Source organism: Alligator mississippiensis, chromosome 6 (assembly GCF_030867095.1).
Source record: "Alligator mississippiensis isolate rAllMis1 chromosome 6, rAllMis1, whole genome shotgun sequence".
In the NCBI taxonomy this organism is placed as follows: domain Eukaryota; kingdom Metazoa; phylum Chordata; order Crocodylia; family Alligatoridae; genus Alligator; species Alligator mississippiensis.
This window is the reverse complement of record NC_081829.1, coordinates 1,167,994-1,193,125: the sequence shown is the minus strand read 5'-3', so window position 1 is coordinate 1,193,125 and position 25,132 is coordinate 1,167,994. Positions and strand designations below refer to the sequence as shown.

The 25,132-nt window shown below is 57.7% G+C and overlaps 1 protein-coding gene across 6 annotated transcripts; it reads left to right on the top strand.

Moving 5' to 3' along the window:
* Positions 1–498: 498 nt before the first annotated feature.
* On the top strand, positions 499–25,015 carry INPP5B (inositol polyphosphate-5-phosphatase B). Of its 6 annotated transcripts, XM_014607923.3 has the most exons (23): positions 499–701; positions 986–1,051; positions 1,441–1,520; positions 1,878–1,975; positions 2,183–2,212; positions 2,693–2,803; positions 12,593–12,686; positions 13,768–13,938; positions 14,713–14,814; positions 15,157–15,271; positions 15,666–15,782; positions 16,333–16,520; positions 17,343–17,454; positions 18,347–18,456; positions 19,329–19,464; positions 20,137–20,247; positions 21,118–21,280; positions 21,466–21,701; positions 22,163–22,276; positions 22,713–22,797; positions 23,170–23,297; positions 23,516–23,627; positions 24,005–25,015. In XM_014607923.3, exons 2-23 carry the CDS (start codon positions 995–997, stop codon positions 24,127–24,129), a joined length of 2,595 nt encoding a protein of 864 aa, XP_014463409.1. In that variant the 5' UTR covers positions 499–701; positions 986–994; the 3' UTR covers positions 24,130–25,015. The 6 variants fall into 6 exon arrangements, with proteins under 6 accessions (XP_014463409.1, XP_019345795.1, XP_059585446.1 ...); XM_019490250.2 differs by lacking the exon at positions 2,693–2,803 and having other exon boundaries at positions 502–701; XM_059729463.1 differs by lacking the exons at positions 499–701; positions 986–1,051; positions 1,441–1,520; ... (1 more) ...; positions 2,183–2,212; positions 2,693–2,803 and adding an exon at positions 2,986–3,052.
* The last annotated feature ends 117 nt before the right edge of the window (positions 25,016–25,132 follow it).

Sequence of the window (25,132 nt, the reverse complement as noted above, 5' to 3'; positions counted from 1 at the left end):
AGCCCCGGGGGAGCGCTGCGGCTGAGGAAAGGCACCCAGCAAAGAGCTAGCGAAGCAGAGACAGGCCTAGCTTTGGGGAAGCAAAGGGGCCTAGGTGCCAGCTCGCCTGGTGCGACCAGTGCTGGGGAGGTGGGCGCGCGGGGCGCAGTCCTTGCAAGGGAAAGCTGCCTGGATGGCTGGCCGCATGCCTGACGCCGGTGCCAACAGCCCCCTAGACGGGACCCAAACGGCTGCAGCTTGTCCCCTTGGGCTGAGCACCGAGCTGGCCGCGGAAACAAAGGCCAGCCTGTTCCTCTCTGAAAGGCCAGCCCTGGGGGCTGCTCCCAGTTCAGCCCGTGACAGTGGCACTGCTCACGGGAAGCCGCTCCGCAGCCCCCGTCCAGCCACGCAGAGCCGGGACGCCCGGGAGGGGAGCGCGGCCGGCGCGGATCGGGCAGGAGAGCAGGCCAGAGAGGAAGTGGGAAAGCAGCCAGAGCAGAGCGCGGCAGAGGAAGCGGGGAGGGGGCCCAGCAGGCAGGGGGGCTCCAGCTGCAGCAAGGACATGGTCTCTGTGCTCTCCTTGTCCGGTTCCAGACAACGGGGCCGGCGGAGTTGGCTCTTCCAGGCCGCCGCGGGAGCATCCGAGAGCTGGGGCATCGCCAGCCTTAGTCCTTTGCGGGAACGGGGCAGCCGGGAAAGATTTGGCACGACGGCGGCAGCTGGTAGGGACGTGGTTTGCATTGCATGGGGGCAGGCCCGCATTCGGCAGGCTCCCGGTAGCACGCGGGGCCACGTTGCACTGCCGTAGCCCTGGGCTGGCAGGGGCCGGGTCCCTGGGCCTGCGCTGATGCAACGGCCTGCACCGCCGGGTGCCCGGGGCTGCCCGTGCTCTCACAATCCCAGTGGCGGGGCACCCTCTTGTGGCCTCTCGTGACAGCGCCGTGGGGACCAGGTCTGAGAACTGGCAAAACTCGTGCACAGGCTTCCTCCCCCCCTTGCCTTCCAGGGCCGGAGGATGGACCAGTCGGTTGCTATTCAGGAGACGCTGGCAGAGGGCGAGACCTGCCTGATCGTATCCTTTGTGTGGGCCTGGCCCGTAGAGAGGGGAAAGGGATGCTACGCAGGGCCGCGGGGACCAAATCAGCCTCCGCGTCCCTGCTCTTGTTGTAGGGCGCTGGCATGGGCGCGGTGCTAACAGCATCAACCCACCCCCTGGGGTCCCCAAATTGAGCAAAGCCTCCTCCGCCCGCTGCAAAGACCCCAGCGCCGTGGCAGCTCCCTGCGTGCAGAGCAAGGCGGAGGAAGCAGAGTAGCGGGGCAGAGCCGAGGATCCAGGACAGAGCTGAAATAGCAGGGGGCGTTTTAAGAGGCTGGTGATGCAGCCCCTGCGGAGTCAGGAGCCCAGCCCGCCTCCCACGGCTCCAGCAGCTGCGCTGATGATTCCTTGACCACGAGCCGCAGGCGGTGCAGGGAGTCCTGGTGGGCGTCGAGAGCGTGGAGAGCCGGCTGCTGGGCCTCGTCCGGAGCCACGGAGAGCACGCGTAGGTGCTTGAGACCCCGCTGGCCTGAGCACCCTCTGGGTGGCTGCGTGAGAAGCCGAAAGGCCGTGGAGCGGTGCGAATGCACCTCCTCGGGCTGGGTTTTGGAGGGGCAATGGGGAAGGAAGCTGCATCTCACTCCGGGATCTAGAAGCCCCGGCTCCAGGGCCCTTGCTTGGTGCTTTTCCGCAGCAGACGATGGGGTCGCTTACCAAAGGTTAAGCAGGCCGGCGGGCCAGGGGATGGGTGGGAGCTGCAGGCGGCTGCGCGAGCAGGGCACCACGCTGCTGGGACGGGGCAATTTGGGATCCTGCTGGGGCTGCAGCAGAGGTGGCGTTACCTGGTGCTCTGTGCCCGCAGGATCTTCATCTACACCCACCGGCGGATGGCGATCACGGCGGAGGACGTCTGCCTGGAGACAGTCCTGCCCATCGCCGAGGGGTTTGCTGTGGAGGAAGGTACGGCTCCGCGCTGCCTGGAAGGGGGCTGGGTCGCTCGCGGTGAACGCTCCTCTGCGTGCGGCTCCGCTCCCCGAAAGCTGGGCTTGCTCCCTTTCTCGGTGACTACCTCCGACTCGCCGGCGCGCTCTCTCCCCGGTCGGCCTGCCTGCCTGCTCTTGCTGGGCACCGCCGCTCCCTAACCCGGCGCCTTTCCTTTCCTGACAGTGACGCCTGACAGCGACCTTCGTGTCATCGGTGAGTCTCCGTCCGGGGTTGCTCTAACTTCTGCGGTAGCCCCGAGGTGCGATAAAGACGCCCAGAGCCTCGGGGCGCAGCCGGGCTCCGCGGTCTGGAGGAGCCCAGCGCTGGCTCGCGGGACGGGGGTCCGGGTGGCCGCCGGACCATCGGGGACTCTGCTGCTCCGGCTTGGACGTGCTTTTGGGGCCTGGCCTTGCTAGGCCCGGGCGGGTCGTAAGCCTGGGCCCCGTGTCCAGCTCGGGGCCCGTCTCGCGTGCCGGACGCTCGTCCCGTTTTCGTGCCGAAGCCGCCGCGTGCGGCTGGCACGTGCGGGCTCCCGTGCGAGACCGTGGGCTCGTGCTTATCAAACGCTTTGGGGCCGGGGGCTGGGATCCGGTCCGTCTAAACCGCCGCCGCGGGAAGACCTCCCCAGGCGGGGACGAGGCTGGTCCTGGGGACGGACCGGTGGCACCGACTCCCTCCTCCTGCTGTGCGCAGGCTCCGACGTGACAGTCCAGATCCGCTCGGGCGACGTGGGCCTGCTGGTGCGCTTGCCGTTCGGCTCGCAGACGCGCACCTTCCTGCAGGACGTCGGCCAGTGCTGCCCAGGTACCCACCGCCCGGGGGGGGGGCGGTTCTGGGGCAGGGGGCAGCCCCCGGGCCTCCCCGCACCGCGCCCGGGGCCGCTGCACGTGTGTTCGCGCGCCCCGCTGTGCCGGCCTAGCGCGCAGCGCCCGAGGGGCGCGGCCTGAGGCGGAGGGGGCGGGGCCGGCCGCCGATTGGCTGCTGGGCGGCCGGGGGCGGGGCCCGGCGGCAGCTGGAGCGGGGCGATGTCCGCGGCCGCGCCGCTCGGCGGAGGTAGGCGCAGCCGCGCTCGCCCCGGGCAGGGCACGGCTCGGCTCGGCTCGGCTCCCGCGATTGCCCCGGGCAGGTTGCCCCTGGGCCGGGGGGGAGCTCGGGGCAGGTGCAGGGCAGCCAGCGCAGTGGGGCAGAGCCCCGTGCCCCGGCCAGGAGCAAACCCTGCGCTGGGCTTTGCCCCCCGTGTGCGCGGGCGAGGGCGGGTGCAGCACCCCGAGGCTGCGGGGCATCTCCGGGGGACACGGCGTGCAGCGGCCCCTGCACACCTGATCCGCGCGGGGGTGGCAGCTGGATGGGTGCCCGGGTCGCTGGGGGGAACGGGAGCCTGGGAAGAGAGCGGGGGTTGAGAGGAGCAGGCGTGCGCCCGGGTGCTGCTGGTTCTGGGAGGCCTATGGCTTTCCCCCTCTCGTGGGCTCGCCGCGTCCAGGCATGACCCAGCACGCCGTGCCGTGCCGTGCCCAGAGCTGCCAGCAAAGGGCCCCGTGTGCGGGTGCAGCTTGCATCGGGACCACAGTGCTCTGCCCCGGGGCACGCTGCTCTGCGGGACCTCCCTGGCGCCAAGCATGAGCCAGGGGGCTGGGCTGCCCTTGCAGCGGCTTTGACCTCGCAGCTTCCCGCTCGCTGCCACTTCAGTGAAAACCTGCAGCAAAATATTTTCCCCTGAAAGGTGCTGCCTTCAGGGTCTGTACAAATTGGTGCCCGCAGTGGGAGCAGGCGTATGCGTTCGAGTAGACCGGTGGCGGGCGTTTGACACCGGAGGTCTCTTGCAGCGAGAGGGTCCTGCCCGGCGGGCGGGGAGCTGAGCTGAGTGTAACAGGCGAGCTTCAGCGCGCTGCGCTGGTCAGGGCGCTAGCCTGGGACCTAGGATCCAGGTCCCTGCGCTGCAGCAGACTTCCTGCACGGCCTCTGGCATGTCACTTAGCTGCTGTTCCTTGATCTCCCGTCGCTAAAACGGGGTGGTTCCCTCCCGGCCTGGAGCGTTGTGGGGTAAGCGCGTTAAAGAGCGCGTGGTGCTGGGCGGCAGCACAGAGGAAGCGAGGAAGTGCTCTAGTAACAGGAGCACCATCCTGCACCTGCACATGGGGCTCCCTGCTCATCCTGCTCCCAGCTAGCAGAGCTAGCAACGCGCTCAGACCAGACCCGACCTGAGCCAGGGCTGCAGGTTTCAGGAGCTCTTTGCCTTTCAATGCCCCTCTTCCTGGAGGCTTTTTTTCTGCTGGAAGTTATCCAGGCAGCAGAGATCTTTAACAAAAGCCTGTAAATGTAGGAAGAAAATAGAATTAAGAGGCACTGTTTGCTTAACACACTTAGACTGATGCTTTCCAGAAGCTGCATTAGACACGCCGTTCTCTGATGAGTTGCAGAGATAAACGGAAAGCAAATAGCTTGTGCATCAAAAAGCCGGTTATGTATCCTTGATATCAAAGTGGCTGAAGAACTGCAATTAGAGCGCGGTGATAAATGGATCAGCATCAGGCTGGCGGGAGGTTTCCGCAGGGGTCTGGTGTTCGTGCTTCTGTGAAGGATTTGGATGCAGATGCAGAAACGAGTGACAAGCGGGAGAGACTGCGGGCCCTTGGAAGGAGTGGAGCAGCCCCTTGAAAGGAGTGGGGAGCCGCACACTAGAAACCCCCCTGGAGAATGGGAGATGTCGACCGGGCAGTTGTGTTGCTGAGAAGGATCCAGGGGTCTCGGTGGGTCCAACTGGACGCGAGGCAGCAGCGTGCTGCAGTTGCAATAAAAGCGAATGCAGTTTTGGGCTGCTTCAGCAGAAACCTCAGATGTAAGATGCAGAAAGCGATAGTCCTTCTCGACGCCGTGCTGGCCAGGCCTCGGTTGGAGTCCTGTGTGCAGTTCATAGAAGTCACAGAAACGAGGGTGGGAAGGGATCCCAGGAGTCGCATCTAGTCCAGCCCCTGCTCCACGCAGGACCAGCCCCAGCTACATCATCCCAGACAAGGCTTTGTCTACCTGGGTCTTAAATACTTCCAAAGATGGAGACTCCACCACCGCTCTGGGTAACCTGTCCCAGCGCTTCACCACCCTCCTCGTGAAAAAGTTTTCCTAATATCCAGGCTCAGCTTCCCTTGCTGCAGCTTGAGCCCATTGCTCCTTGTCCTGTCATCTGCCCCCACTGAGACCAGTCCTGAGTGCTGTGTTTTAAGGAGGTGGAGACCCAGAGGCAGGTGACAAAAGCAAGGGGTGCCATCCAGCCGAGAGAGGGGAGCTCGAGAGGCCGAGGTATGTTTGGTTTGGAAGAAGGGAGGTTAAGGTGGGACACGGCAGGAGCTTTCAGATGCAGGCCAGGCTGCCCTAAGGACAAGGGCGGATCATGGTGCTCCTTCGGAGAGGGCAGGGCAGGGAGCGGCAGGTCCGCACTGCGGCAAAGCAGGCTGAGATTCAACCCTGTCGGAGCGGGATGGGTTTTCGGGAAGAGCGCCAAAGGCATTTTCTCGGGGTGTTTTAGGAGCACTGCATCATGCAGGGGGTTTGCTCCCTGGCCCTGCAGGCCCCATCCATGGCCTTGTCTCTGGGCCAGCCCCTCGCTGAGCCCTGGATTGTCTTTGCAGATTCCTGCCGCTGGGTCAGCCTGTGTCCTAGACAGGCCGCTTCTGCGCGTCTCGGGAGTTAGAGCCTAATAAGCCGTGGTTTCCTTCTCATGCATGCAGCCTCTTATCTGAGCTTGTGGCTGGGAGGATGGTCACGTGCGTGTCATCTCCTAATTGCCTCCCGCCTTCTGCCTTCCTGTCTCGCAGGCTGCTGTGTTGAGAACCTGTTTGCAGGGGGTCATTTCATCATAAGGTTCAGAGCTGCATTTCTGGGCCTTCACTCCTCCCTGAAAAAGGTATGACTAATCTCGGGCTGGGTCTGTAGCGCGGAGCACGTCCTTGGCTGGAATGGACAAAACTGTCTCATGCTGGAGCAGATTACTCTTCTGCCCAGACAGGGATGAGCTGTGCTGGTCTAGTTACAGCCACGCTTGGGCAAGGGGTGATTTTGGATGGAGGGAGGGTGATTTTGAACCCCGAGGTCCTTTCAAGGATGCAGCGGGGCGCTACATAACGTGAGCGCTGCTAGCTGCGCAAACACGATTCGCGAGATCCACCCAGAGGTTGCAAACAGGAATCCCCCGCGTTAAACACGCTCCACCCTGCCGTGGGCTTTCTGAGATCCGTGCAGAAGAAACATTGCTCTTGTTTTTCCCTGCACCTGAGAGCTGGCCGCCCTGAGTCTAACGAGGGGTGTCTCGGGCTCTCGGCGACCCCCTGTTCTAGCCCTTGGAGGTGGCTGCGTACATCTGGTCTGCTCCGGGTCTCGGCACCTCTGAAAATCAGGCCGGTTACAACCGGGAGGGAGGGACTGTGCCACGGGGAGGCGTGTTTGCAAACATCTCCCTTCTCGGTGTCCGGAGCTGCACATGCTCCACTTCAGTCCTGGAGTTTGACCCGTGTTGTTTCCTCTCGGGGAACTTTCCCCGGCGTGGGGAGGGGTGTAGTGCTGCCAGCCCCCCAAGGAGATCACCGCTCCTTTTCTGTCGGCTGACGGTGTTGCTGGGGAGGACGGTCCTTGCGGAGGTAGGTGGGCAGCCCGCTGGGCGCAGTTTCTCGGCTGTTTTCAGTGCCCTGCTCTGAGCTGCTCTCGGGAGTCGGGCAGCGCTGGGGTTTTTGGTTTGCTTCTCTGTGCAACATTTTGCATCTCAGCTTCCTGTTCTCTTCTGCACCATGCGCTGGAGCACAGCGCTTCCGTCGCTCGCATCCTGGGGCCCTCTGTGACCCGGGGGCAGGGTGGTGGCAGGGCAGAGCAGGTGCTTTGCAGGAGGAGAAGGGTCCCTGTGTGCTGGATCAGTGCCTGCTGAGTGGAAGGACTCTTTTGACACCTGCGGGCATTGGGCTGGGCCTGGGTGTCGCTTGGTGGTGGTGGCCCAGTCCCTCTCCTAGAGGCGTAGGGCCCTGGTGCGGATCCCGGTGTTTGCTGCGACCTCTGCTCAGGTCTGGCGGAAGCCCTGCCGTTGCCAGAGACGTGGTTTTTCTGGAGGGTTGGCCACTGCGGAGTCTGACCCACATGCACAGCACGTCTGCCATGCAAGAGGAAGCAAGGGCTACATTTGCATGGAGGCTATGCAAAGCAGAGCACAGGAACTTTTGCAAAGAGCCTTTTGCAGTCGGGAGGGTCCAGCAAAGCAGGCTGAGGCTCCCTCTCCTCCCCGGACTCTTGTAAGTCGGAGCGTGTTTTGCGAGAGAAGCCATTCGGCGCTACAGGAACGTAGAGGGGTGACGGGAAGAGCTGTGGGGCTGGTTTTGTTTTCAGTCATCGCTGGCCACGTGCATGCTCCAGCCCCGGCTTGACCCTCCTGTTACAGCCCACCGTGCCCTCCTCGAGGGAGCCCTGCGCTCGGTCTCCCCTGCAGTGAGGAAGGTGATCAGGTGAGGGCCGGCCTGGTTCGTTGGAGGTCGGGGAGGGACCGGGAGCTAGAAGTAGACACGGATCATGCCTGCACCCCCTTTCTAGCTCTGAACGCCGATCGTGCCTCTCCGGTTTCGTGGAGGTCCTTATTTCTTCCAGATGACATTGCTTCAGAATCACACTCCTTCTTCTTTTTCCTTCTCTGTTTTTAAGTTTTATATCCTCTTTTTCTTCCGTTCCTTCTCACCCGGGTTTAATTGCATGTGATAGCCTGTGCTTGGTAGGACAGCACGGGACGGGCCGAGGGAAACTGAAATGTCCGGTCTGACCTGCCTCCTGGGCAGCCTTGAAGCAGAAAACACCGTTGCTGCTTTGGGAGAAATCTTGGTGTAGATATTTTGGAGAGGGAAGTACCGCTGCGTGCAGACACGCATCCCTTGGCTCGGTGCAAATCCCTACCCCCATCTCTGAAGCACGGCAACATTGTCGTCCCTGCCTGTGTGACTCCTGGGAGGAGGTTTATTATCAGAGCCAGGGATTAGACCTTGACAAAGTTGCTGTTTCAAGGTTTCGCTCTGTTGTTTTCGAGTCGGAGAGTTATAAGGGTTGTTCTTCTCCTCCCTCCTAATAGCTAGGGTGATGCCGGTGGAGAATGCTAATATACTCGGGGTCTGGATGGGCATGGAGCTAGCACAGCCTCCGCCAGTCACTGCGTGGGTGGCAAGCCCCTGTCAGCATGCTGTCTGGAGTCCTGGTTTGGAGAAACCTCCAGGTACAGCCCAAGCAGACCCTCCCAGCCCTTAGCTGCCCCGGTTCCCTTCAGGGACTGGGCACTTCCTCTGCTTGCTTTCATTGGCATTAGACATTAGGGCTGGAAGGCACCATCGAGTCCAGCCCCATTTCCTTTGCTATTCAGGGTTCGTGGTGACCGGAGGGAGGTGTTGGCAAAGCTAACTCAATTCAATGCGCAGAGTTTGGAGCCGAGGCTGATCTCCTGAGATGCAGGCTCAGTTGTTTGGCTGCAGGACAGTCTTTGAACTGCGCCTTTACTGCCTTTTAATAGAAAGCGCCTCTTTAGCCATTAAATCCATTTAACTGCAAATCCTGTTTGCCGTCCGGGCCGCGTGCACGTTTCTCACCTTGCAAAGCAACTTTCTGTTCACACGCAGGGCTTGCATGGGAAGCACGGGGCATTGCACTGTGGTCGCACGCTCAGCCGCTTGCCTGTTCCCGGCATCAGCCGCCTCCTCCTTGCCCAGACTCAAAAGTCTGTCCGGCCAGGCGAGCCAAGGATGTGAACGCTTCCTGCTTGGGTCAAGGTCTGCCCTGGGGATGTCTGCCGGCTCCTCAGGGCACAAAGAGGCTGGGATCTCTGTTGTAGCTGCTGCAATACTGGCAACGCGGCTCTGTACTGATGTGGCTCCTTGCTCGCGGCGGGGATGGCTTTATCCCACCCGCACAGAGAGCATCCACAGGAGGAGCGCTCTGCCTGCACCGTGCACGTGGGTCCCTGCCCCGGCCACGTGTTCCCGGCATCGCCGGAGCCCGCCGGGCACTGAAGGTCAAGATAGACGAGGCCTTTGAGGTGGTGTTTGGTTCGTGCCTGCAGCTTGGCAGCGTAAGGTGGTTTCGATGCTGCTGTTGGAAGGGTTTGCTGGAGCCAGCGGCAGGATGGATGGAGGCTGGGAAGGTGCAGGGCACGGTGAGCTCGCCGAGTCTCAGGGGCTCGCCGTGGGAAGAGGGGTCTCGGTGCAGGATGAATTTGAAGTGCTTTTTTTTCCCAGCTGTGGCTTCCCTCTGCAGGTGCCTTGCGCGCGTGCTGGCCAAGGGGATGAGGTGACCCAGAGACTGAAAGTGGCAGCTGGCTGGCGGCGCAGCCCCGGTGCTGGGTCTGGCGTCACGGTCAGACCAGGCTGCAGGGTCTCCTTGGGAAAGCATGCAGGGCCCCCGGCAGCGCCGAGTGACCGAGTTGCAGCCTAGGGAGAAGACTTATAGCCCTGCCCCAGAACAACCGAAGGACTTTTCACTCGTGCTTCTGCTTAATTCGTCGCTGATGTGTGTCTGGTTTGTCTGGCGCCAGGGAGCACCTGAGCCTTTGCCACCTCTCCCTGGCCTGGTTTGGGGGTGGTTAAAAGGCTCCAAGCTGCACCGCTGACTTTTTGGTGTCCTGTAAGCCCACACCAGGGCAAGTGTGCATTGCTGCTCCAAGTCCGCTGTTCCCCAGCGTTGACCTGTCCGGTTTTAAGGAGGATAAAATGCTTTGGATTTTCTCTGAAGTGTCCAACAGGTGACTGCATCCTTCCTCCAGGCTTCTCCCAGGGGAGGCAGAATAGGGTGCGGAGGCGCCTCCTTGGCCAGCTGCTAATTATCAACCTGGGCTGATAACAGCTTTTCAAGAGTCCCCTAGGTGTGTCCCCAACCTGGCCCATTTTCGTGCAGATGAGGGGAGGGATTGTTGTTGGAGACGGGAAACAAGGTCCTGCTCCTGGCTTGACCCTGCGTGCAGCAGGCTTTGCTCCCTCGCAAGCCGGGCTGTTTGCACGGCTCTGTAGGGGTAAAGGCACCAATCCAGACCTGACCTGTGCCTCAAAGAGAGCGGCCCTGTGAGAACGTCTTTGCTGGTGTCTCTTCTTACTTGGCTTCCTGACAGGCGAGCCATCGCTCGGCCCCTTTCAGGAGCGTCTCCCGCTCGGATGCAACGTGGGTTTTGGCTGTGTGAGTGTAAAGGGTTTGCATGAGAATCAAACCCCAGTAAATCCTCCTGCCAGGTGTGGGGGCTTTTTCTGTGGGCAGACGGAGGCTTCCCACGACAAGGACGGAGGTTTTCTGGTCTGCCGGTTTTGAACACCCAGGTGAAGCCCTTTCCACCCTGCTTGTGGCTTGAATGAAGGGCCTGGGGAGCAGATTGCAAGCCTGATAATATCTTAAGCTTCTCCGCCAGTGATTGCAGCTCTGCAGAGCTGAGCTCTGCCTCTGAGTGAGCAGAGCTGGTCTTTCTGTGTGCTTATTTGATGTGTAATCTCAGAAACAAGCCGTGTTATCAGGAGATGTGGGTGCAGCCGAGTTGCACACATCCAGCCCGCTTGGGCCTGCAGCAAAAGAAACAAACCGCGAGAAAATCTTCCCTTTTAAGAGTAGTTGGGCACTCAAGCAAGCGCTGAGCGCAGTCAGCGCAGAGGCATTTGCAGCGAGTGGCAAAGACCCAGCAGCTTGCGCGGCTTGTGAGCGAGGTGTGAGGCAGCTCCCCGGTAGCAAGGCTGAGTCCGGCAGGTAAGACGTTGCTTCCCCTGGGGTGGGACTGGCTTTGCTCCAGAGCTGGGTCTGGGCCAGGACACGAGTGAGCCGGTGCTGGCGGCAGATGCACGTGCCCTCTGGAAGCGAGGGGCATGGCTGTGCCTCTTGTCTCGCCGTTTCTTGCCTGGCGGTGGGCTCAGCAGAGGTTTCCGACTGCTGCGAATGGCCAGGATACCCGGGGCCTGCTCTCCACACTGCCCCAGGAAGCCCTCCTGCACCGACCGGGGTGGGTGTGCGTGCTCAGGGCTGCCCAAGGCCAGCTAACTCCTGGACTTTGGTGCCTGCTGGTGCGATTGCGTAGGCGTCGGGAGCAGCCCTGATCTCAGCAGAGAGGTGACAGCAAGCGGTGCCACCCTCTGCAAGCCAGCCCGCAGTTACGAGCCGGGGAAGATAGCACCGAGTCCGGCAAGCTGCGTTACCCCAGGGTTGATTCCAGCCTGCTCTTGGGCACGAGCAGCGACGCTCAGCCGGGTCTCGCCGCCTGCACCCGGCACAGAGGACAATTCGACTCCCCTCCACGCAGCAGGTAGCAGTCCGACAGCCGGGGCCAACCCGGTCACGTGCGCTCGTTGCAAATATCTAGTTCCCACGTTCTTCGCTTGTCTGCGCTCCCTGCAGCGTCGGGCTATTTTAGAGCACAGAGGCCTTAGATATGGGTGGGAGCCAGCACGGTGTGGAGGAGGACGCAGGCGGGTAGGGGTTGGGAGCAAAGTTTGCTCGAGCGACTTGCGTTTCCTGCTCTGAGCCTCATCAGCAAGTCAGCCGGCGACCTGCCTGCCTGGAGTCGCGGATGGGAAGCGGATCCTCCGGTTCTGGGCGCTGGGTGTGGTGCTAACCCGCCTGCTGTTGCAGCACCTGGCTCCCTCGTTCCAGGGATCCCTGCGCGGAGGTGGTGTGCCCTGCTAGGCTGAGTCAGGCAGAGGCAGCCCCAGCCCTGGAGGACTGGTTCAGGGAGGCTGCTGTAGTCGGATGCTGGGGCTGGGCTGGCAGAAAGAAAGTTTTTGTGTAAAATGGAAAGATGCAGGGGAGAGAGGTGATTAGCAGGGTTGATTAGATCGATTAGGATGTACAGGGCACTTGGCACCTGCTCCAGGTGATGGGCTGAGAATCGACAGTCAGGTTAACGCGAGCCCCCCTTCGTCCCCTGTCTTCACGGGGGCTGGTGGTGTTCGGAGACCTGATGTCTCTGGTAGCGAGCATTGCATTTGCTGGAAGCTTGTCAGCAGTCAGGTTTCCTGAGGAAATTCATGGTGTCCTTGAGATAAGTGGCAGCTCGCAGGGCTTACGGGACTAGAATAGAGTTGGCACAGCCAGAAACGCCCTCGTGATGGTGCCGCAGGCAGCGGGGTATTCTGGTTTGCCAGGTTTGTGGATCTTTGGGTAACAAGTAAAAGGGCCAGGCTTGGTTCCTGGGGGATGGAAACGTGACAGCTCCGGCCTTCCCGAGCCGGTTAGCTTCTAGGTTGCCGCCCTGCCTTGCCTTTTCCCTCTTCCCATGAGAAGTTTGATTCCTGGCTGTAATGCGGTATTCTCCCAATGCGACGTTCCAGCTCCAGCTGTATTTGTCCAGGGGACTTTCATGCACATTTCCAAATTAGAAGCAAATATCCCCATGCTTTTTTAAATCAGCAGAACTTCGCTGTGCTCAGGGATCGTAGCTGATATTTGCAGAGATCCTTTAGCCTTGTTGCACCCTGAGGAATTCAGTGCTCTTAAAATAAAAGCCTTTTTTTTTTTCTCCCTGGGAACATGGGAAGGCACTTGGCTGGCGGTTTCCTTGCGTTTGTCTCAGCCTTGAAGCATTTCAGGGAGGGTTCCCTTGCTCTGTGCTTCTTCTTTCAGGAGTTGTTGGGTCTGAAGACATCAAGCAGAACGAGAAAAATCTGGCAGTGAATCAGAGCTGGAGCCATGACGGTGTCGATAAAGCTGCCCTCAGGTACAGCGGGGTTTCCGTTCTTTACCCTCTTTGATAAGGAGGTTGCAGGAGCAGGAGGTGGCAAAGGGCAGAACATGGGGGGGTTGTGTGCGTGGACTTTTAGCCGTGGCCACGGAGCATTTTGCACGCCGACAGCGAGGGGTTTGCTCCAGACAGGGAGGGGGTGCTTTGCACTAGTTGATGGCAGGCCCAGCGGGGTGTAAGCCAGATAAATGGCTTATGTATCAGTGGAGGCAGAGGAGGAAGAAATAGAAAGCTCCTGCAGTGACTTCTTGGCTTGCTGTGGCCAGGAGGAAGAACCTCTCACCTCCCCCCGACAGGCTCTGAGTGTGCAACCCCTGGTGGGATTGTGGATCCAGTTGTGTGCACACCAGTGCCTCCATCGCTCCCAAAGGCTGAGGGTGGGACGGGGGTAATTTTGAGACAATCCCCCTTGGAGCCCTGGGTCCCCGCTGGAACAGCGCTATTAGTGGTAATATGCAATGCAGAGCAAAACCCGCCTGCTAGACCACCGCTAGTATGTCTGTCTTCAAAAAATGCAGAAAACTAAATAAAGCCCAGTTCTCCTGCATTTCAAATGCCATCCCGCCACCCTCTTTTCCCCCTGCCTTCCTCATGGGAGGGTTTCAGGCCAGAGGCTGGCTGAACAAGTAGCTTTTCCTTCTCTTGCTGCAGTCAGGGATTCTGGGCAGAGGCGGCCGGCCAGCGATGGATTCACCTCCCTGCCCTAGTGGGAAATGCACTTCAAATTCTGTCAGCAAGATGTGTGAGGTCTCATCTAGACTCACCGGCTGCATTGACTTAACTCAGCTTTTAAATCCATTTAGTTAGACGGGTGCAACTCTCTTGTGTACTCAGGGACTGCGATCTCAAGAAGGGCTAATCCTGGCCTTGCACTCTCGTATGCAGCTTGAGTGACCCTCTGGGGAGAGTCTGACCTATGCAAAGCGGGTTTTCTGTAGCAGGAGTGATCCTTGCGTTGAGCACGTGTGTGCACGCACGCGCGTGTTTAAGGTCTAGACTCTCAACTGTGCAGTGATGGGCAGAGCATGTAAGGGGCTTGTTTCATGTTTTGTTACAGGCAGAGTAAACCCAAAACTGAAGTCACCAGCGAGATGGTGCGGTCTTCCACCATGATGGTTTCAGACAAGGCTTCCCTCTTATCCGTGAAGAAATTTGAACTAAGAGATACTATCGTTAAATCCCAGCTTGTGCAGAAGGAGGATTCGTATACCTCCATCCAGAACTTCAGGTAACAACCCCTCTTGGGAATAAAAATGGTGCTGGGGAGCATGTATTTAGTCATAAGCCTCGTCTAAAATCAACAGAGCTCCTGCATTTGCAATTTTACCTGCAATCCAGAGTGAAGGGAGACTTGGAAGAAAGTACACTTCATCCCCTGCCACTTAGCAGAGCCTTCCTGCTTTCGGATTAGTTGGATTACTTAGTAATGGATTAATTCACCCAGCTGCAGAAAAGAGTGCTTTTATTCACGACGCTCTGTGCTCCAGTCCGTGCTTGGTCTCATTCCAGATCCCGTCTCGGGGCGCATCCTCTGCTTTCTGCTGGTTGCTTATTTGTCTGTTAGTGGTCAGAGGTATCCTTGTAAGTGCCTGGTTCTGAAGAGACGGTTCATATGGAAGAGGCTGATCCGTGCTGAGCACTTTATTTTGCTTAAACTCCCTTTGAAAGAGCTGTTCTGTGGGGGAAAGAGCAGTTGTGGTGATCTTCCCAACCATGTTCGGCATGGTTTTGTGAAATGCATGCATTCCCTGTGGACTGTAAATGCACTGCTCTGTAAAACGCTGCAGAAGAGTTGCTGTAAGTCTTATCCCTTCATCCTGGTGACTTGACGCTCACCCTGGGCTGTCACACTGCCCACAGGAGCAAGTTCCTCTTAAACATATTTGCAAAGCCATGTAGTTAAGGGATCTTCCCTGCTGTGCTCAGAGCCTCGGGCAGTCCCGGCAGGTTGCGGTTTGGCCCTGCAGGTCTAGGGTCTCCGTGACTCCAAGCCCCTTTGCAGGTTTTTTGTCGGGACGTACAATGTCAACGGGCAGTCGCCCAGAGGGAGCCTCCAGCCCTGGCTGAGCCACGACATCGAGCCTCCGGACATTTACTGCGTTGGGTGAGTGCGTCTTCCCTGCCAGCCCCCACCCAAGGGTGCATGTGTGTAGTCTGGTGATGGGCAAGGGGGGTTTGAGTGAGCGTTTGCATCATCGACACTGGCTGCTACTCCAGGCATGTTTGCTCTCCCCAGAGACCCAGTGGGGCTCGGACCCCTGCATGCTCTGCTATGGTTAAATTAGTGTAACACTAATGGGAATTCAGCTTTGCACTAAGCACCTAGTTAGGATTTTGGTTCTTTAACTGATCCATCCCACAGTGAATATGTCTCTTCCCTGGAGGAAAAGGCTGGAGAGTTACCAAGCCAAGTGCATGCATCCACGTGTTCCTTCCTCTAACGCAGTTTCCAGGAGCTCGATCTGAGCAAAGAAGCCTTCTTTTTCAATGACACGCCGAAGGAGGAAGAGTGGTTTAAAGCTGTAACTGATAGTCTTCACCCCGGTGCCAAGTATGCCAAGGTAAATGTGAAGGGAAGGCTGCCCGATCCCGTCTCCTTGCCTTCGCCTGCTCCTTGCTTGTTTCCAGCCTCCGGACATTGGCAGGACTGGGGTGCCTGCAAGGGCCTGCTCAGGAGGCTTGGTGCCTTTAGGGCTGCCTGCCCCCCAGGCAGGGTTTCAGGCACTGGTCCCTTTTCCAGGGAAGCAGCCCAGTCTCTCCTGTCCTGTGCTGAGCCATGCCATAGAGATGCCCAGGGGTGGCTCCTGCACCCTGCCAGCTTGGTACAGCAGCATGGGGTCTGGTTCATGGCACGCTGCTCCAGGTTCGGCTCCACATGGGGTGAGGGGCCTCGCAGAAGCAGCCCTGGCTCTGGCTCCATTTCCAGGCTTGAATGTTACAGGGATTGTCTTGCAGGTGAAGCTGATCCGGCTCGTTGGGATCATGCTCCTGCTCTACGTGAAGGCAGACCTTGCGCCGAACATCTCGGAGGTGGAAGCGGAGACCGTGGGGACTGGGATCATGGGGAGAATGGTAGGAGGGGCTGAGTAATCTCTTCCCTGATCCCACATGGCAGTGACTCCCTGCATGCCGCTCTCTAATTATCGGCTCTCCCCATCCATCCCCCATATGGCAGCAGAAGAAGGTGCAGCTTGCAGGGAGAAGCGCAGCTCCGGGGGCTACCTCCCCGGTGGGTCCCTGCTGAGTGAGACTGAAGTAGGCTGCAGCTTTTCCCATACTAAGTAGATCAGGGGAACCGATGTGACTTCCCTTCCCTGGAGGTGGCTTCCTTGGCCGTCAGGATCACGTGGCCCATCTCTCTGCCCCGGGAACCTCGTCCCCATTGATACTGCGGGCGCTGCACGGCACAATCTGCCTTTGTAAGAGGCGGCTCCTGAAGTGGCCGCTGAATTCTTTGCACCTCCGCTCTGTTTCATAGCTGCGCTATGCATGGCCCAGTCCTTGCGGTTCCCGTCTAGGGAGAGCTGCAGCCCGGGCTAGGTGACTCCCAGGGCTTGTGCAGGAGTGCAGGGGCTTTGCTGTGCTGGGGAGCCCGCGACCAGCTCCGCTGCCTTCCCCGCAGGGTAACAAAGGCGGAGTGGCGATCAGGTTCAAGTTCCACAACACGGGCGTGTGCGTGGTGAACTCCCACCTGGCCGCGCACACCGAGGAGTACGAGCGGAGGAACCAGGACTTCAAGGACATCTGCTCTCGCATGCAGTTCTGCCAGGCTGATCCCAGCTTGCCCCCCCTCACCATCAACAAGCACGAGTACGTGTCCAGGGCTCCGTGCCTGCGCCCGCCGGAGTTCGCGCTTGCCCTTGGGTTCTGGCGCGAGGGGAGATGGGCTCTGCGCTCGCTGCTGTTAGCCGCTTGCCGGCAGGAGTCTGGGAGGCGCTGGGGAGCCCGGAGCTCCTTGCTCTGACCCCCGCTGTGACAGGCTTTTGATGACTCCCGCGCCTTCCATGTCTCCCTCTTCTCAGCTGTGAAAGAGAGACAGCCTGTAGCCGTTTCCCCAGAGGGTTTTTAGGGGTTTGCTAGTTTGCTTGGAAGAGCAAAGCCATGACCTGAGCGCTAAGGGCTGTTCTCTGATTCAGTCTGCTGGCGGCTGCCTCTCAAATTCGTGGGGCTAACAGACAAATTTGTGGGGCTCTCACCTGGACATAGCCTTTCTTGTACCCAATGCTGTGCTTAGTGTGTGAGAGCCTCCATCCATGGTCTCGGGGCAGTCTCTTGCGTGTGACACTAGTGGGTCAGTGTGGCTTGCAAATGGGGGAAGCAGGCATGAGTGGGCTGCCCGAGCTCTCTGGGCTAGCAGGGGGCAGAGCTGGAGGCAAGATTTGGGTTTCCAAAGCCCCAGTCCCTTGGAGGGCTGGATGCTCTGGTGCCAGAAGGGCTCAATTGTGTCTCAACAGCGATTACAATGAACATTTCTGAGGTCTTTGTTTCAAAAGCCAGCAGAGGAAGGGTGGTTCTTTGCATTTTGCTCGGATTCATACAATCTGCAGACATGGGCAGAGCTGGACTCTGGCCGCTTTGGGCAGCGTAGTGTCAGCCTCTTCATGCTGGCCCCTGCGTGTTCTCTCCTCGCAGTGTGATCCTGTGGCTGGGAGACCTCAATTACAGGATAGAAGAGCTGGACATGGAGAAGGTGAAGAAGCTCGTGGAAGAGAAGGCATTTCTAGCTCTTTATCAACACGACCAGGTACAGATGGGTCTCCCCCAAGCCCCTGCCTCGTGCTCTGGGAGATTCTTCTCCCTCCCTGTGTGCTGATTCCCCTGTAGCCTGTGGCTGCATGGTTGGCCCTAGGTGTTGTATGTGCTGTGCTCACAATGTATGGGACATTGACACTTTTTGGTGTGATATCCATTCTGTGGACCAGTCTGATAGTATCGGTGCCTCCAGCACCTGTTTTCAGCGTGGGCCAGAATCATCCCTGCAGCTCAGCCAGCCTCTGCACATGCGTTGTATGGCAGGTCACCATCCACCCCCTCCTTGATAGAGGTTTGTGGGCAGGGCACCGGGGCTTAGGAAGAGATGCCTCCTCTCTAGGGCATGGGGTAAAAACTGCTCAGAGAGGGAAAGGGCTTGCTAAAGGGGGGCCTGTAACTCCTCACAGCTGGCTTGCACAGCATGGTTGCAATGACAGGACAAGGAGCAATGGTTTCCGTCTGCAGCAAGGGAAGTTGAGGTTGGATATTAGGAAAAACTTTCTCACTAGGAGGGCGGTGAAGCACTGGAACAGGCTCCCCAGAGAGGTGGTGCAGTCTCCATCCTTGGAGGTTTTGAAGACCTGGGTAGACAAAGCCTTGGCTGGGATGATGTATTTGGGGCTGGTCCTGCTTGGAGTAATGGACTCGATGTGACCTCCTGAGGTCCCTTCCCTCCCTCAGTTTCTACGATTCTATGAATGGCCTTGGTGAGGTTGACCAGCACCTTTTAGATGAAGAGTGTGTGTGTGTGTGTGTGTGTGTGTGTGTGCGCGCGCGCGCGCTTCCCCACAAAGTTGTGCCTTTGCCCTTTTTGTAGCTCCAGAAAGGCTTATGATTGCATACATTTCAGTTTCCCATCTCTCTTGGCTTTCCTTCTGTACTAGCTGAAGAGGCAGATGGATGAGAAAGCTGTCTTTGAAGGCTTCACGGAAGGAGAGATTTCCTTCCAGCCGACCTACAAATACGACACCGGCTGTGATGACTGGGACACTAGGTACGTGAGCTGTGTACAGGTGTCCCCTCCTCTTCATTAGCTCGTGTCCACGTCTCCCTTGAGGCGGTGAAAACAAGCCAAAAGGGGCCTTAGACCAAACATACTGGAGGAAGGCAAAGCGTTTCTGATGCGAGTCTGCTTCCATGATGAACGTCTCTGGTCTTACTTGTGTGCTGTTTGGATGAATGAGAATCCCGTCTCCAGGTTTGAGGGCACCGGTGCTGATCCCGTCTGGATTTCCCTAACTCTTGCCAGGAATAACATTCTTTGAGATATTGGAAGAAGCTTCCTATATGAGGAGCTTGTTTTCGCCCTGTCCAGGCAGACTTTGGGGGGTTATTTTGGGGGCTGGCTGTAGAATCCCATCTGCCGTGGCCTGGCTGGTCTCGCAGAGCGCTTGCTCACTGCCCGCACACCCAAGCTCTTCGGTGGATGCTCTTTGTTGTATTGGGGGTGGTTCTGGCTGGACCGTGGACACTGGCCACAAGAGCCTGAATGATTAATTCTGTGCAGCAGTTAGACGTGTCAAGGGGAGAACTTGTAAGTTTAAAATTGGGATTTTAAACTTTTTGTAAAGTTCCTGTGATCAGCGCGGTTCCAAGTGCTGGCTTTCAGGCCGTGTCTGAGGACAGGCAGCCCTGGGCCCTGGGGTGAACAAGGGGAATGGTGGGGCAGAAATGCCCAAGACTGATGCAAATTACCCTCTGCAGCTTTGCACAAGGATGCTTTAAAAATGGGATGTGGGTCCTGGGGAAGCCCAGCTCCATCTCTCCCACGGCAGCTTCCCCCGGCCAGGCCACGCTCTGCCCTGTTGTGTAAATGGTGCTCTTTCTCCTGGGGGAGGTCTCACGTGGGCCGTGCTGTGGTTTCAGTGAGAAGTGTCGTGCCCCAGCCTGGTGTGATCGGATCCTCTGGAAGGGGAAGAATATCACTCAGCTGAGCTATCGCAGCCACATGGCTCTGAAGATCAGTGACCATAAGCCAGTGAGCTCCATGTTTGAAATTGGGGTAGGTGCCTCTCGACTGCCAGCGATAGCTGAGCTAGGTCGGTCCCTCCGATGGGTGAAGTCGCTTCTGCTGCTTCCTTCTCTTCTGCGCTCATGCTTCCTGGCGCTCTGCCCCGATAACTGCGCCGTGCGCGGGGGCATTGTTCTTAGCAGAGCGCCCGTTTGATAACAGCCGGTTGCTCTTGGTAACGCGCAGATGAAATCAGCTGCAAATGTCAGCCAGTGGCTTTTCACGGGCCTTCCCTCGCACTGCACATTTCCGCTGTTTTGCCCGTTTCCCAAGAGACTCGCAGGGCAGGAATGTTTCGTTAGCTGACAGGAGAGTAACGGACTGAGGGGCCTTGGAGAGCTCATCCCGGGGCCGGCTGGCTGATTCATTTGCTCGCGAAGGCAGGCAGCGGGGCCCAGGAGGGGACAAATATTGGCTCGTTAGTGCTAGCCCATCTTTTTCTCGTCCTACTGTGAGCCTGCTCCTCGCTGATGCGAACAAGTCTCTTGGTGAAGTCTGGCTGTGGATTCAGTTCAGGTTCCTTGCAGCAGCAGCTCTGCATCAGTGCTCTGCGTCGCTCTCCGCTCTCCACGCCAGCCCGCTGCGAAGTCAGGTTGCCCCGTAGTCCTGACTCTCCAGCAGAGACTCAGCGGGTGCTCTTTGCTATGTGTGTGTCCCTTTCAGGCGAAGGTCGTGAACGAGGAACTCTACCGGAAAGCCTTTGAAGAAATAGTGCGCTCGTTGGATAAGATGGAGAACGCCAACATCCCGTCGGTGACCCTGTCCCAGAGGGAGGTAGGACGCATTCCTGGGCTTCCCCTCTCGCTTCTTGAAGGGAAGCCTAGGTCCAAGAGGAAGTCCAACAGTGAATTGTCAGCACAGGCAGCAGGATGCCAGGACTCCTCGAGTCTCTTTCCAGGCAGCTGTGTAGCTCGGAGGACTGAGCAGAGGCTGGGTATCAGGGCTTTTTAGTTGTTTCATAGATGTGTGGTGAGGCCTGAGGTGAATCACTTGCCTTTCACCTCTATATTCCCTCGCAGCAAATGGCAGAGATCATGCTAGCCCATCTGGCAGACTGGCTCGGTGGTGCTGGACTAGTGCAGGCAACGTGGGGTTGTGATTCTTGGGCCCTGGATAAAAGCAACCGTGCAGCGACCCACTACTTCTGCAGGGGGCTGGGCAGGTCCTGAGATGCGGATACTTTCCCAGCAAGGCCCCAACAAAAATGCACAGCCCTGCCATTCCCCAGTCAGGGTAGCGACAGGATCACAATAGCTATCGCTTTGACTTGATTTTGAAAAGGTACGACCTACAAACCCAAGCTGGCAGGGCACGGAGAGGAGTTTCGCTGAGCAGCTGTAGCTGCAGGGTGAGACTCCAGCGGGGCATGGAGAGGTAGCGCCTCCCGCGTGCAGCTCTGGGTTCAGGGGAGGACATGTCCCGAGCATGCACAGCGGGGACACGTGATCTTGTGTCCCGTGAAGGACAGGTGGAATCGCAGTCAGCTTCGGGAGCTGGGTGTTTCATCCGGGTGGTTTGTTAACTACGTGGCAGTGCAGGGAGCTCCGAGGGAAAACTTTCCCTCCTCGTGGAGGATGTTGCTGGGGGCAGTTGTCTCGTGAAGATGATTCGGAAGAGGCTGACCTGGACGTTGTGTGTTCCCAGTTCTTTTTCAAGGACGTGAAGTACATGCAGCTGCAGGTGGAGAAGTTGACCATACGCAACGGACAGGTGCCCTGTCAGTTCGAATTCATCAGCAAACCGGACGAAGACACCTACTGCAAGGAGTGGCTGATCGCAAACCCCTGCAAGGGGTTCCTGCTACCGGGTGAGGCATCTTTCAGAAAGTTTTGCTTCCATGTGCTCGCCCCCTTTGCATCCACCGGTAACATGCATTTCCCGGCTTGTTCTCCTTGCTGTCTGGGGCACGTCTCGGCCCCTGCGCACGTCTGCTGTCCGGAAGGACTTGTTAGTTTAATGTATTTACCAAGCCTGTGTTTCACTTCCCTGCAGATTCTGAGATGACGGTTGAATTGGAGATGTTTGTTAATAAATCAACAGCTACGAACTTAAACTCTGGGGAGGATAAGCTCGAAGACATCCTGGTTTTGCATCTCGACAGGGGGAAGGATTATTTCCTGTCGGTGACTGGAAACTATTTGCCCAGCTGCTTTGGGTCTCCCATCCACACGCTGTGCTACATGAGGGACCCGATCCAGGACATGTCGGCAGAGTCCATCCGAGAGCTGGTGGGTTAGTGACGGGGCTCACTTGAGGTCTGGTACTTAAGTGTCCCAGCATCTCCTTGTCATATAGCATTAATAAGCATTTGTCTGGGTTTCTTTTCCCTTATCCCGGGATTTATCTACACCGATTACATTGAAGTCTCCTGGTCCCATAGGCCCAGGGACAGTGCACCTGAGCAGCATGCCTTTGGTGCTCTAAGGCAGCACCTTCGTGGCTCCCCTCAGCTCTCCATCTTGGGCCAGTTCCCCGTGTAAGAGGGTTTGTGCAGGCACAGGCTGGTGTTGCTGTGTGTCCTGGGTGCTGGCGTCTGCGTGGGCCTGGGTGTTTGCCTGTCCGGTCAGATGCATGACAAGTGAGCCCGTGCCTGGACCAGGCGGCCTTGTTCTGTACTGAACCGTAACTCTGAACTGCATGTCCGTGGGACACTTGCCTGCCTTGAATAAGCTGGTTTGCACCTTTCCAGACCCTGATGCCCCTGCTCATGAACGGTGAAGCTTTCCGGGGCGAGAAGCCTTTGGATATCCCCAAAGAGCTGTGGATGATGGTGGATCATCTGTACCGCAACGCCTCGCAGCAGGTGGGCAGCCTCTGTGCCACAGACGTGCCCTCATTGCCGATGGGCACCTAGCTAAGCTTTGGGAAAACGTACTGGGAATGAACGGCCTTGGCTGGGGCCCCAAGTGGGAAGGGCTCGGGAGGTAGTGCTACCTCATGGGTGTAACAGGAAAAAGGGGGACAGGCGGTACCATATCTGCTCCCTCACCCTGGCTGCGATGGGGTTCTGTACAAACCACCCTGACGTGCCCAAAGCACCTGTTTCCTGCGTCTGAGCTTTGTGTGGCACCACCGTAGCCTGGGCTCGACCTACAACACACCCGGCACTGCCTGCCTTGCACTCGTCTGGTGGGGGGAGCTGTGGGTGGTCTGTGGGTACCGCGTGGGGAGCCCAAGGCAGCCAGGAAAGGACTGCTTCGCTCCTCGGGGCTCCCTGTAACACTGCGGTGCCCTTGCAGGAGGACCTGTTCCAGCAGCCCGGCCTACGCTCCGAATTCGAGCACATCCGCGACTGCTTGGACAAAGGCATGCACGACACCCTCCGTATCCTTTGGGGAAGCGTTCGGCGCGGCTGGTTTTGTGTCTGGGGCAGGGAGCAGCTTTCTGCTTGGAGCCGGTAGGGCCCTGTGGGCTCCCTGGCTAACGTAGCCCCCTCATCTCTGGCCACTGAGGTGCGTATCCCTTCAGTAACAGCTGGAACATGTGGCCCTGTTTCTGCCTGGGCGGTGCTCTGGACCAGCGACGGTGCTTGGTCTAGGAATGCCAGGCCGCTGATGGGGTCAGTGTGCTCTGCAGAGCCACTCCGCTCCGCACAGCCCAGCAGGTGAGACCTTGGCAGTGATGAAAGCTGCAGCAGGGATGTTAACAGACCGGATCCAACCCTATGACCTTTTCCTTTAACCATCCTTGGCTCAGTTGGCAGCAACCATTCTGTAGCCGAAGCCTTGCTGCTCTTCCTGGAAAGCCTGCCAGAGCCTGTCATCTGCTACGAGTTCTACGCCCTCTGTTTAGAGAGCGCCAGCAACTACGTGCTGGGCAGACAGGTAACGCAGGGGCTGCCAGGGCCGGGGGATTACTCTTCTAAAGCTTTAGCCGGAGTTTGATTATCCTGTGCAGCGCCAAACAATTCACCGTCTCATGGCACAGGGAGGCTCTTAGCACTGGGGCTTTCCTAGTTGTGTGGACTCTTAGGGCTGGCATCTAGAGTGTTATTTCTGGTGCGTGTTTTCACAGCAAGGCGCTCTGCTCTCTCTCTTTCTAGATTATCTCCAGGCTGCCCGAGTGCCATAAGAACGTGTTCAAATATCTGATGGCATTTCTGCGGGAACTACTGAAAAATTCAGGGAAAAACCACTTGGACACAAACATTCTTGGTGAGGCAAAGACAGCGTCGAGTCGGCTCCCGGGGTGCGCGCTGCGCAGCGTGTCATATAACTCGCTGAATGTTTCTCTTAGTGGCTTCTGTTGTTTTTGGCACGCGTTTTGCAATTCCCTGGAATGGAAACTGTGGCCAGAGCAGCAGAAAGCAGTGTGTTTTCTTTCCAGAAAGCAGAAACCCAGCAGTAGGAAGAGTCTTCAGTGTTTCCCAGCAAGGGAAATGTTCCCATGGCCAACTCTGCCCCTCTCAATCCCCCTCCCTTTCTGCAATCAGGACCCCTGTACCACGCATGCAAAGGCTTGGTTTTTGTTTTAGGGGTAATGCCTGATCCCTGGTGACTGACGGGCTCTTCTGTTTTTTGTTTTTATGCAGCTAGTATATTTGGTGGCTTGTTGCTTCACCCTCCTCCCGGCCAGCCCAAGCCTGACATCACTGAGAAGAGGAAGGCCCAGCAATTCATCCATCAGTTCCTCTTGAGAGAAGATAACTCCCCATAGACTCCAGTTGCAGCTAATCTGTTTTTAGATGAAGATATTGAGTTACTGTAAAATATTTTTGTACAGAGTATCAGCTTTTTTCAGGATTTTACAGTATTTTATATAGAGCACAATCTATTATTAAATACAGATCAGACGTTTAGAACCAGTTGTCACTGTATTAACAAACTATAAAGAACACTGAATTTCTAAATAAGCTTGACAGAAACCAGCAAAGACACGCAGGAACTGACATTTTATACTGTATTTTAATTATTTAACTTGTATTAAACCGTGGAGTTTTAAAGTTCCTTTTTATTTATAAAGCGATAGCCATCTTAGTGCACTTTCTCGGCCTGCCCTTCACCCCGTGTCCCTGGTGACAGGCTTGCGCTTCCGGGTCTGTTCATTTGGATTAAATCTCATTTGTTCAATGGCGCAGAGCCAAGCGAGACACGAGCCACAGAGCATTGCCCGGTGTGTCTCAGCCTCTGCACAAGCACATTCACGTTGGCGGCTGCAGAGAGCCTCGTTTAGGGCCTTGGTGACGATGCAGAAAATCAGAAGAGAAGACATTAGCAATTCTGTCTCTCTGCATGCAGGGACTGTGAACGTGCTGTAGTCCAGGCCTAAGTGGATTAGCTCCTTGCCTGAAGATGTTCATGATGCTGCCAGGGCAGTGACCGTTGGCAAGCCCTGTGACCTGAGATGGCACTGCAGGGACCCTGAGTATACCGTGCCCGTGACACCTGGGAGGTGCACTTGCAGTATCGACTAGAACTGTTAAGTTTTGCGCAGTCCGGTTCAAACGTCGGTGAACTAGGCAGCAGATTCCAGCGTACTGTACCTAGCCAGGACTTTCTGTTGTGTAATTCTATTTTGATGCTATAAATCTATTTTAACAGTGGTTGCAGCGAGTGCTTGTCACGCTTCCTCCTCTGTGGGTGCAGCTTCTTCCACTGGTCTGTGTAACGTGGTTGTCCAGTTCTGCTGTGGTTTGGAGTGAATGTTTTCTCCACCTTGT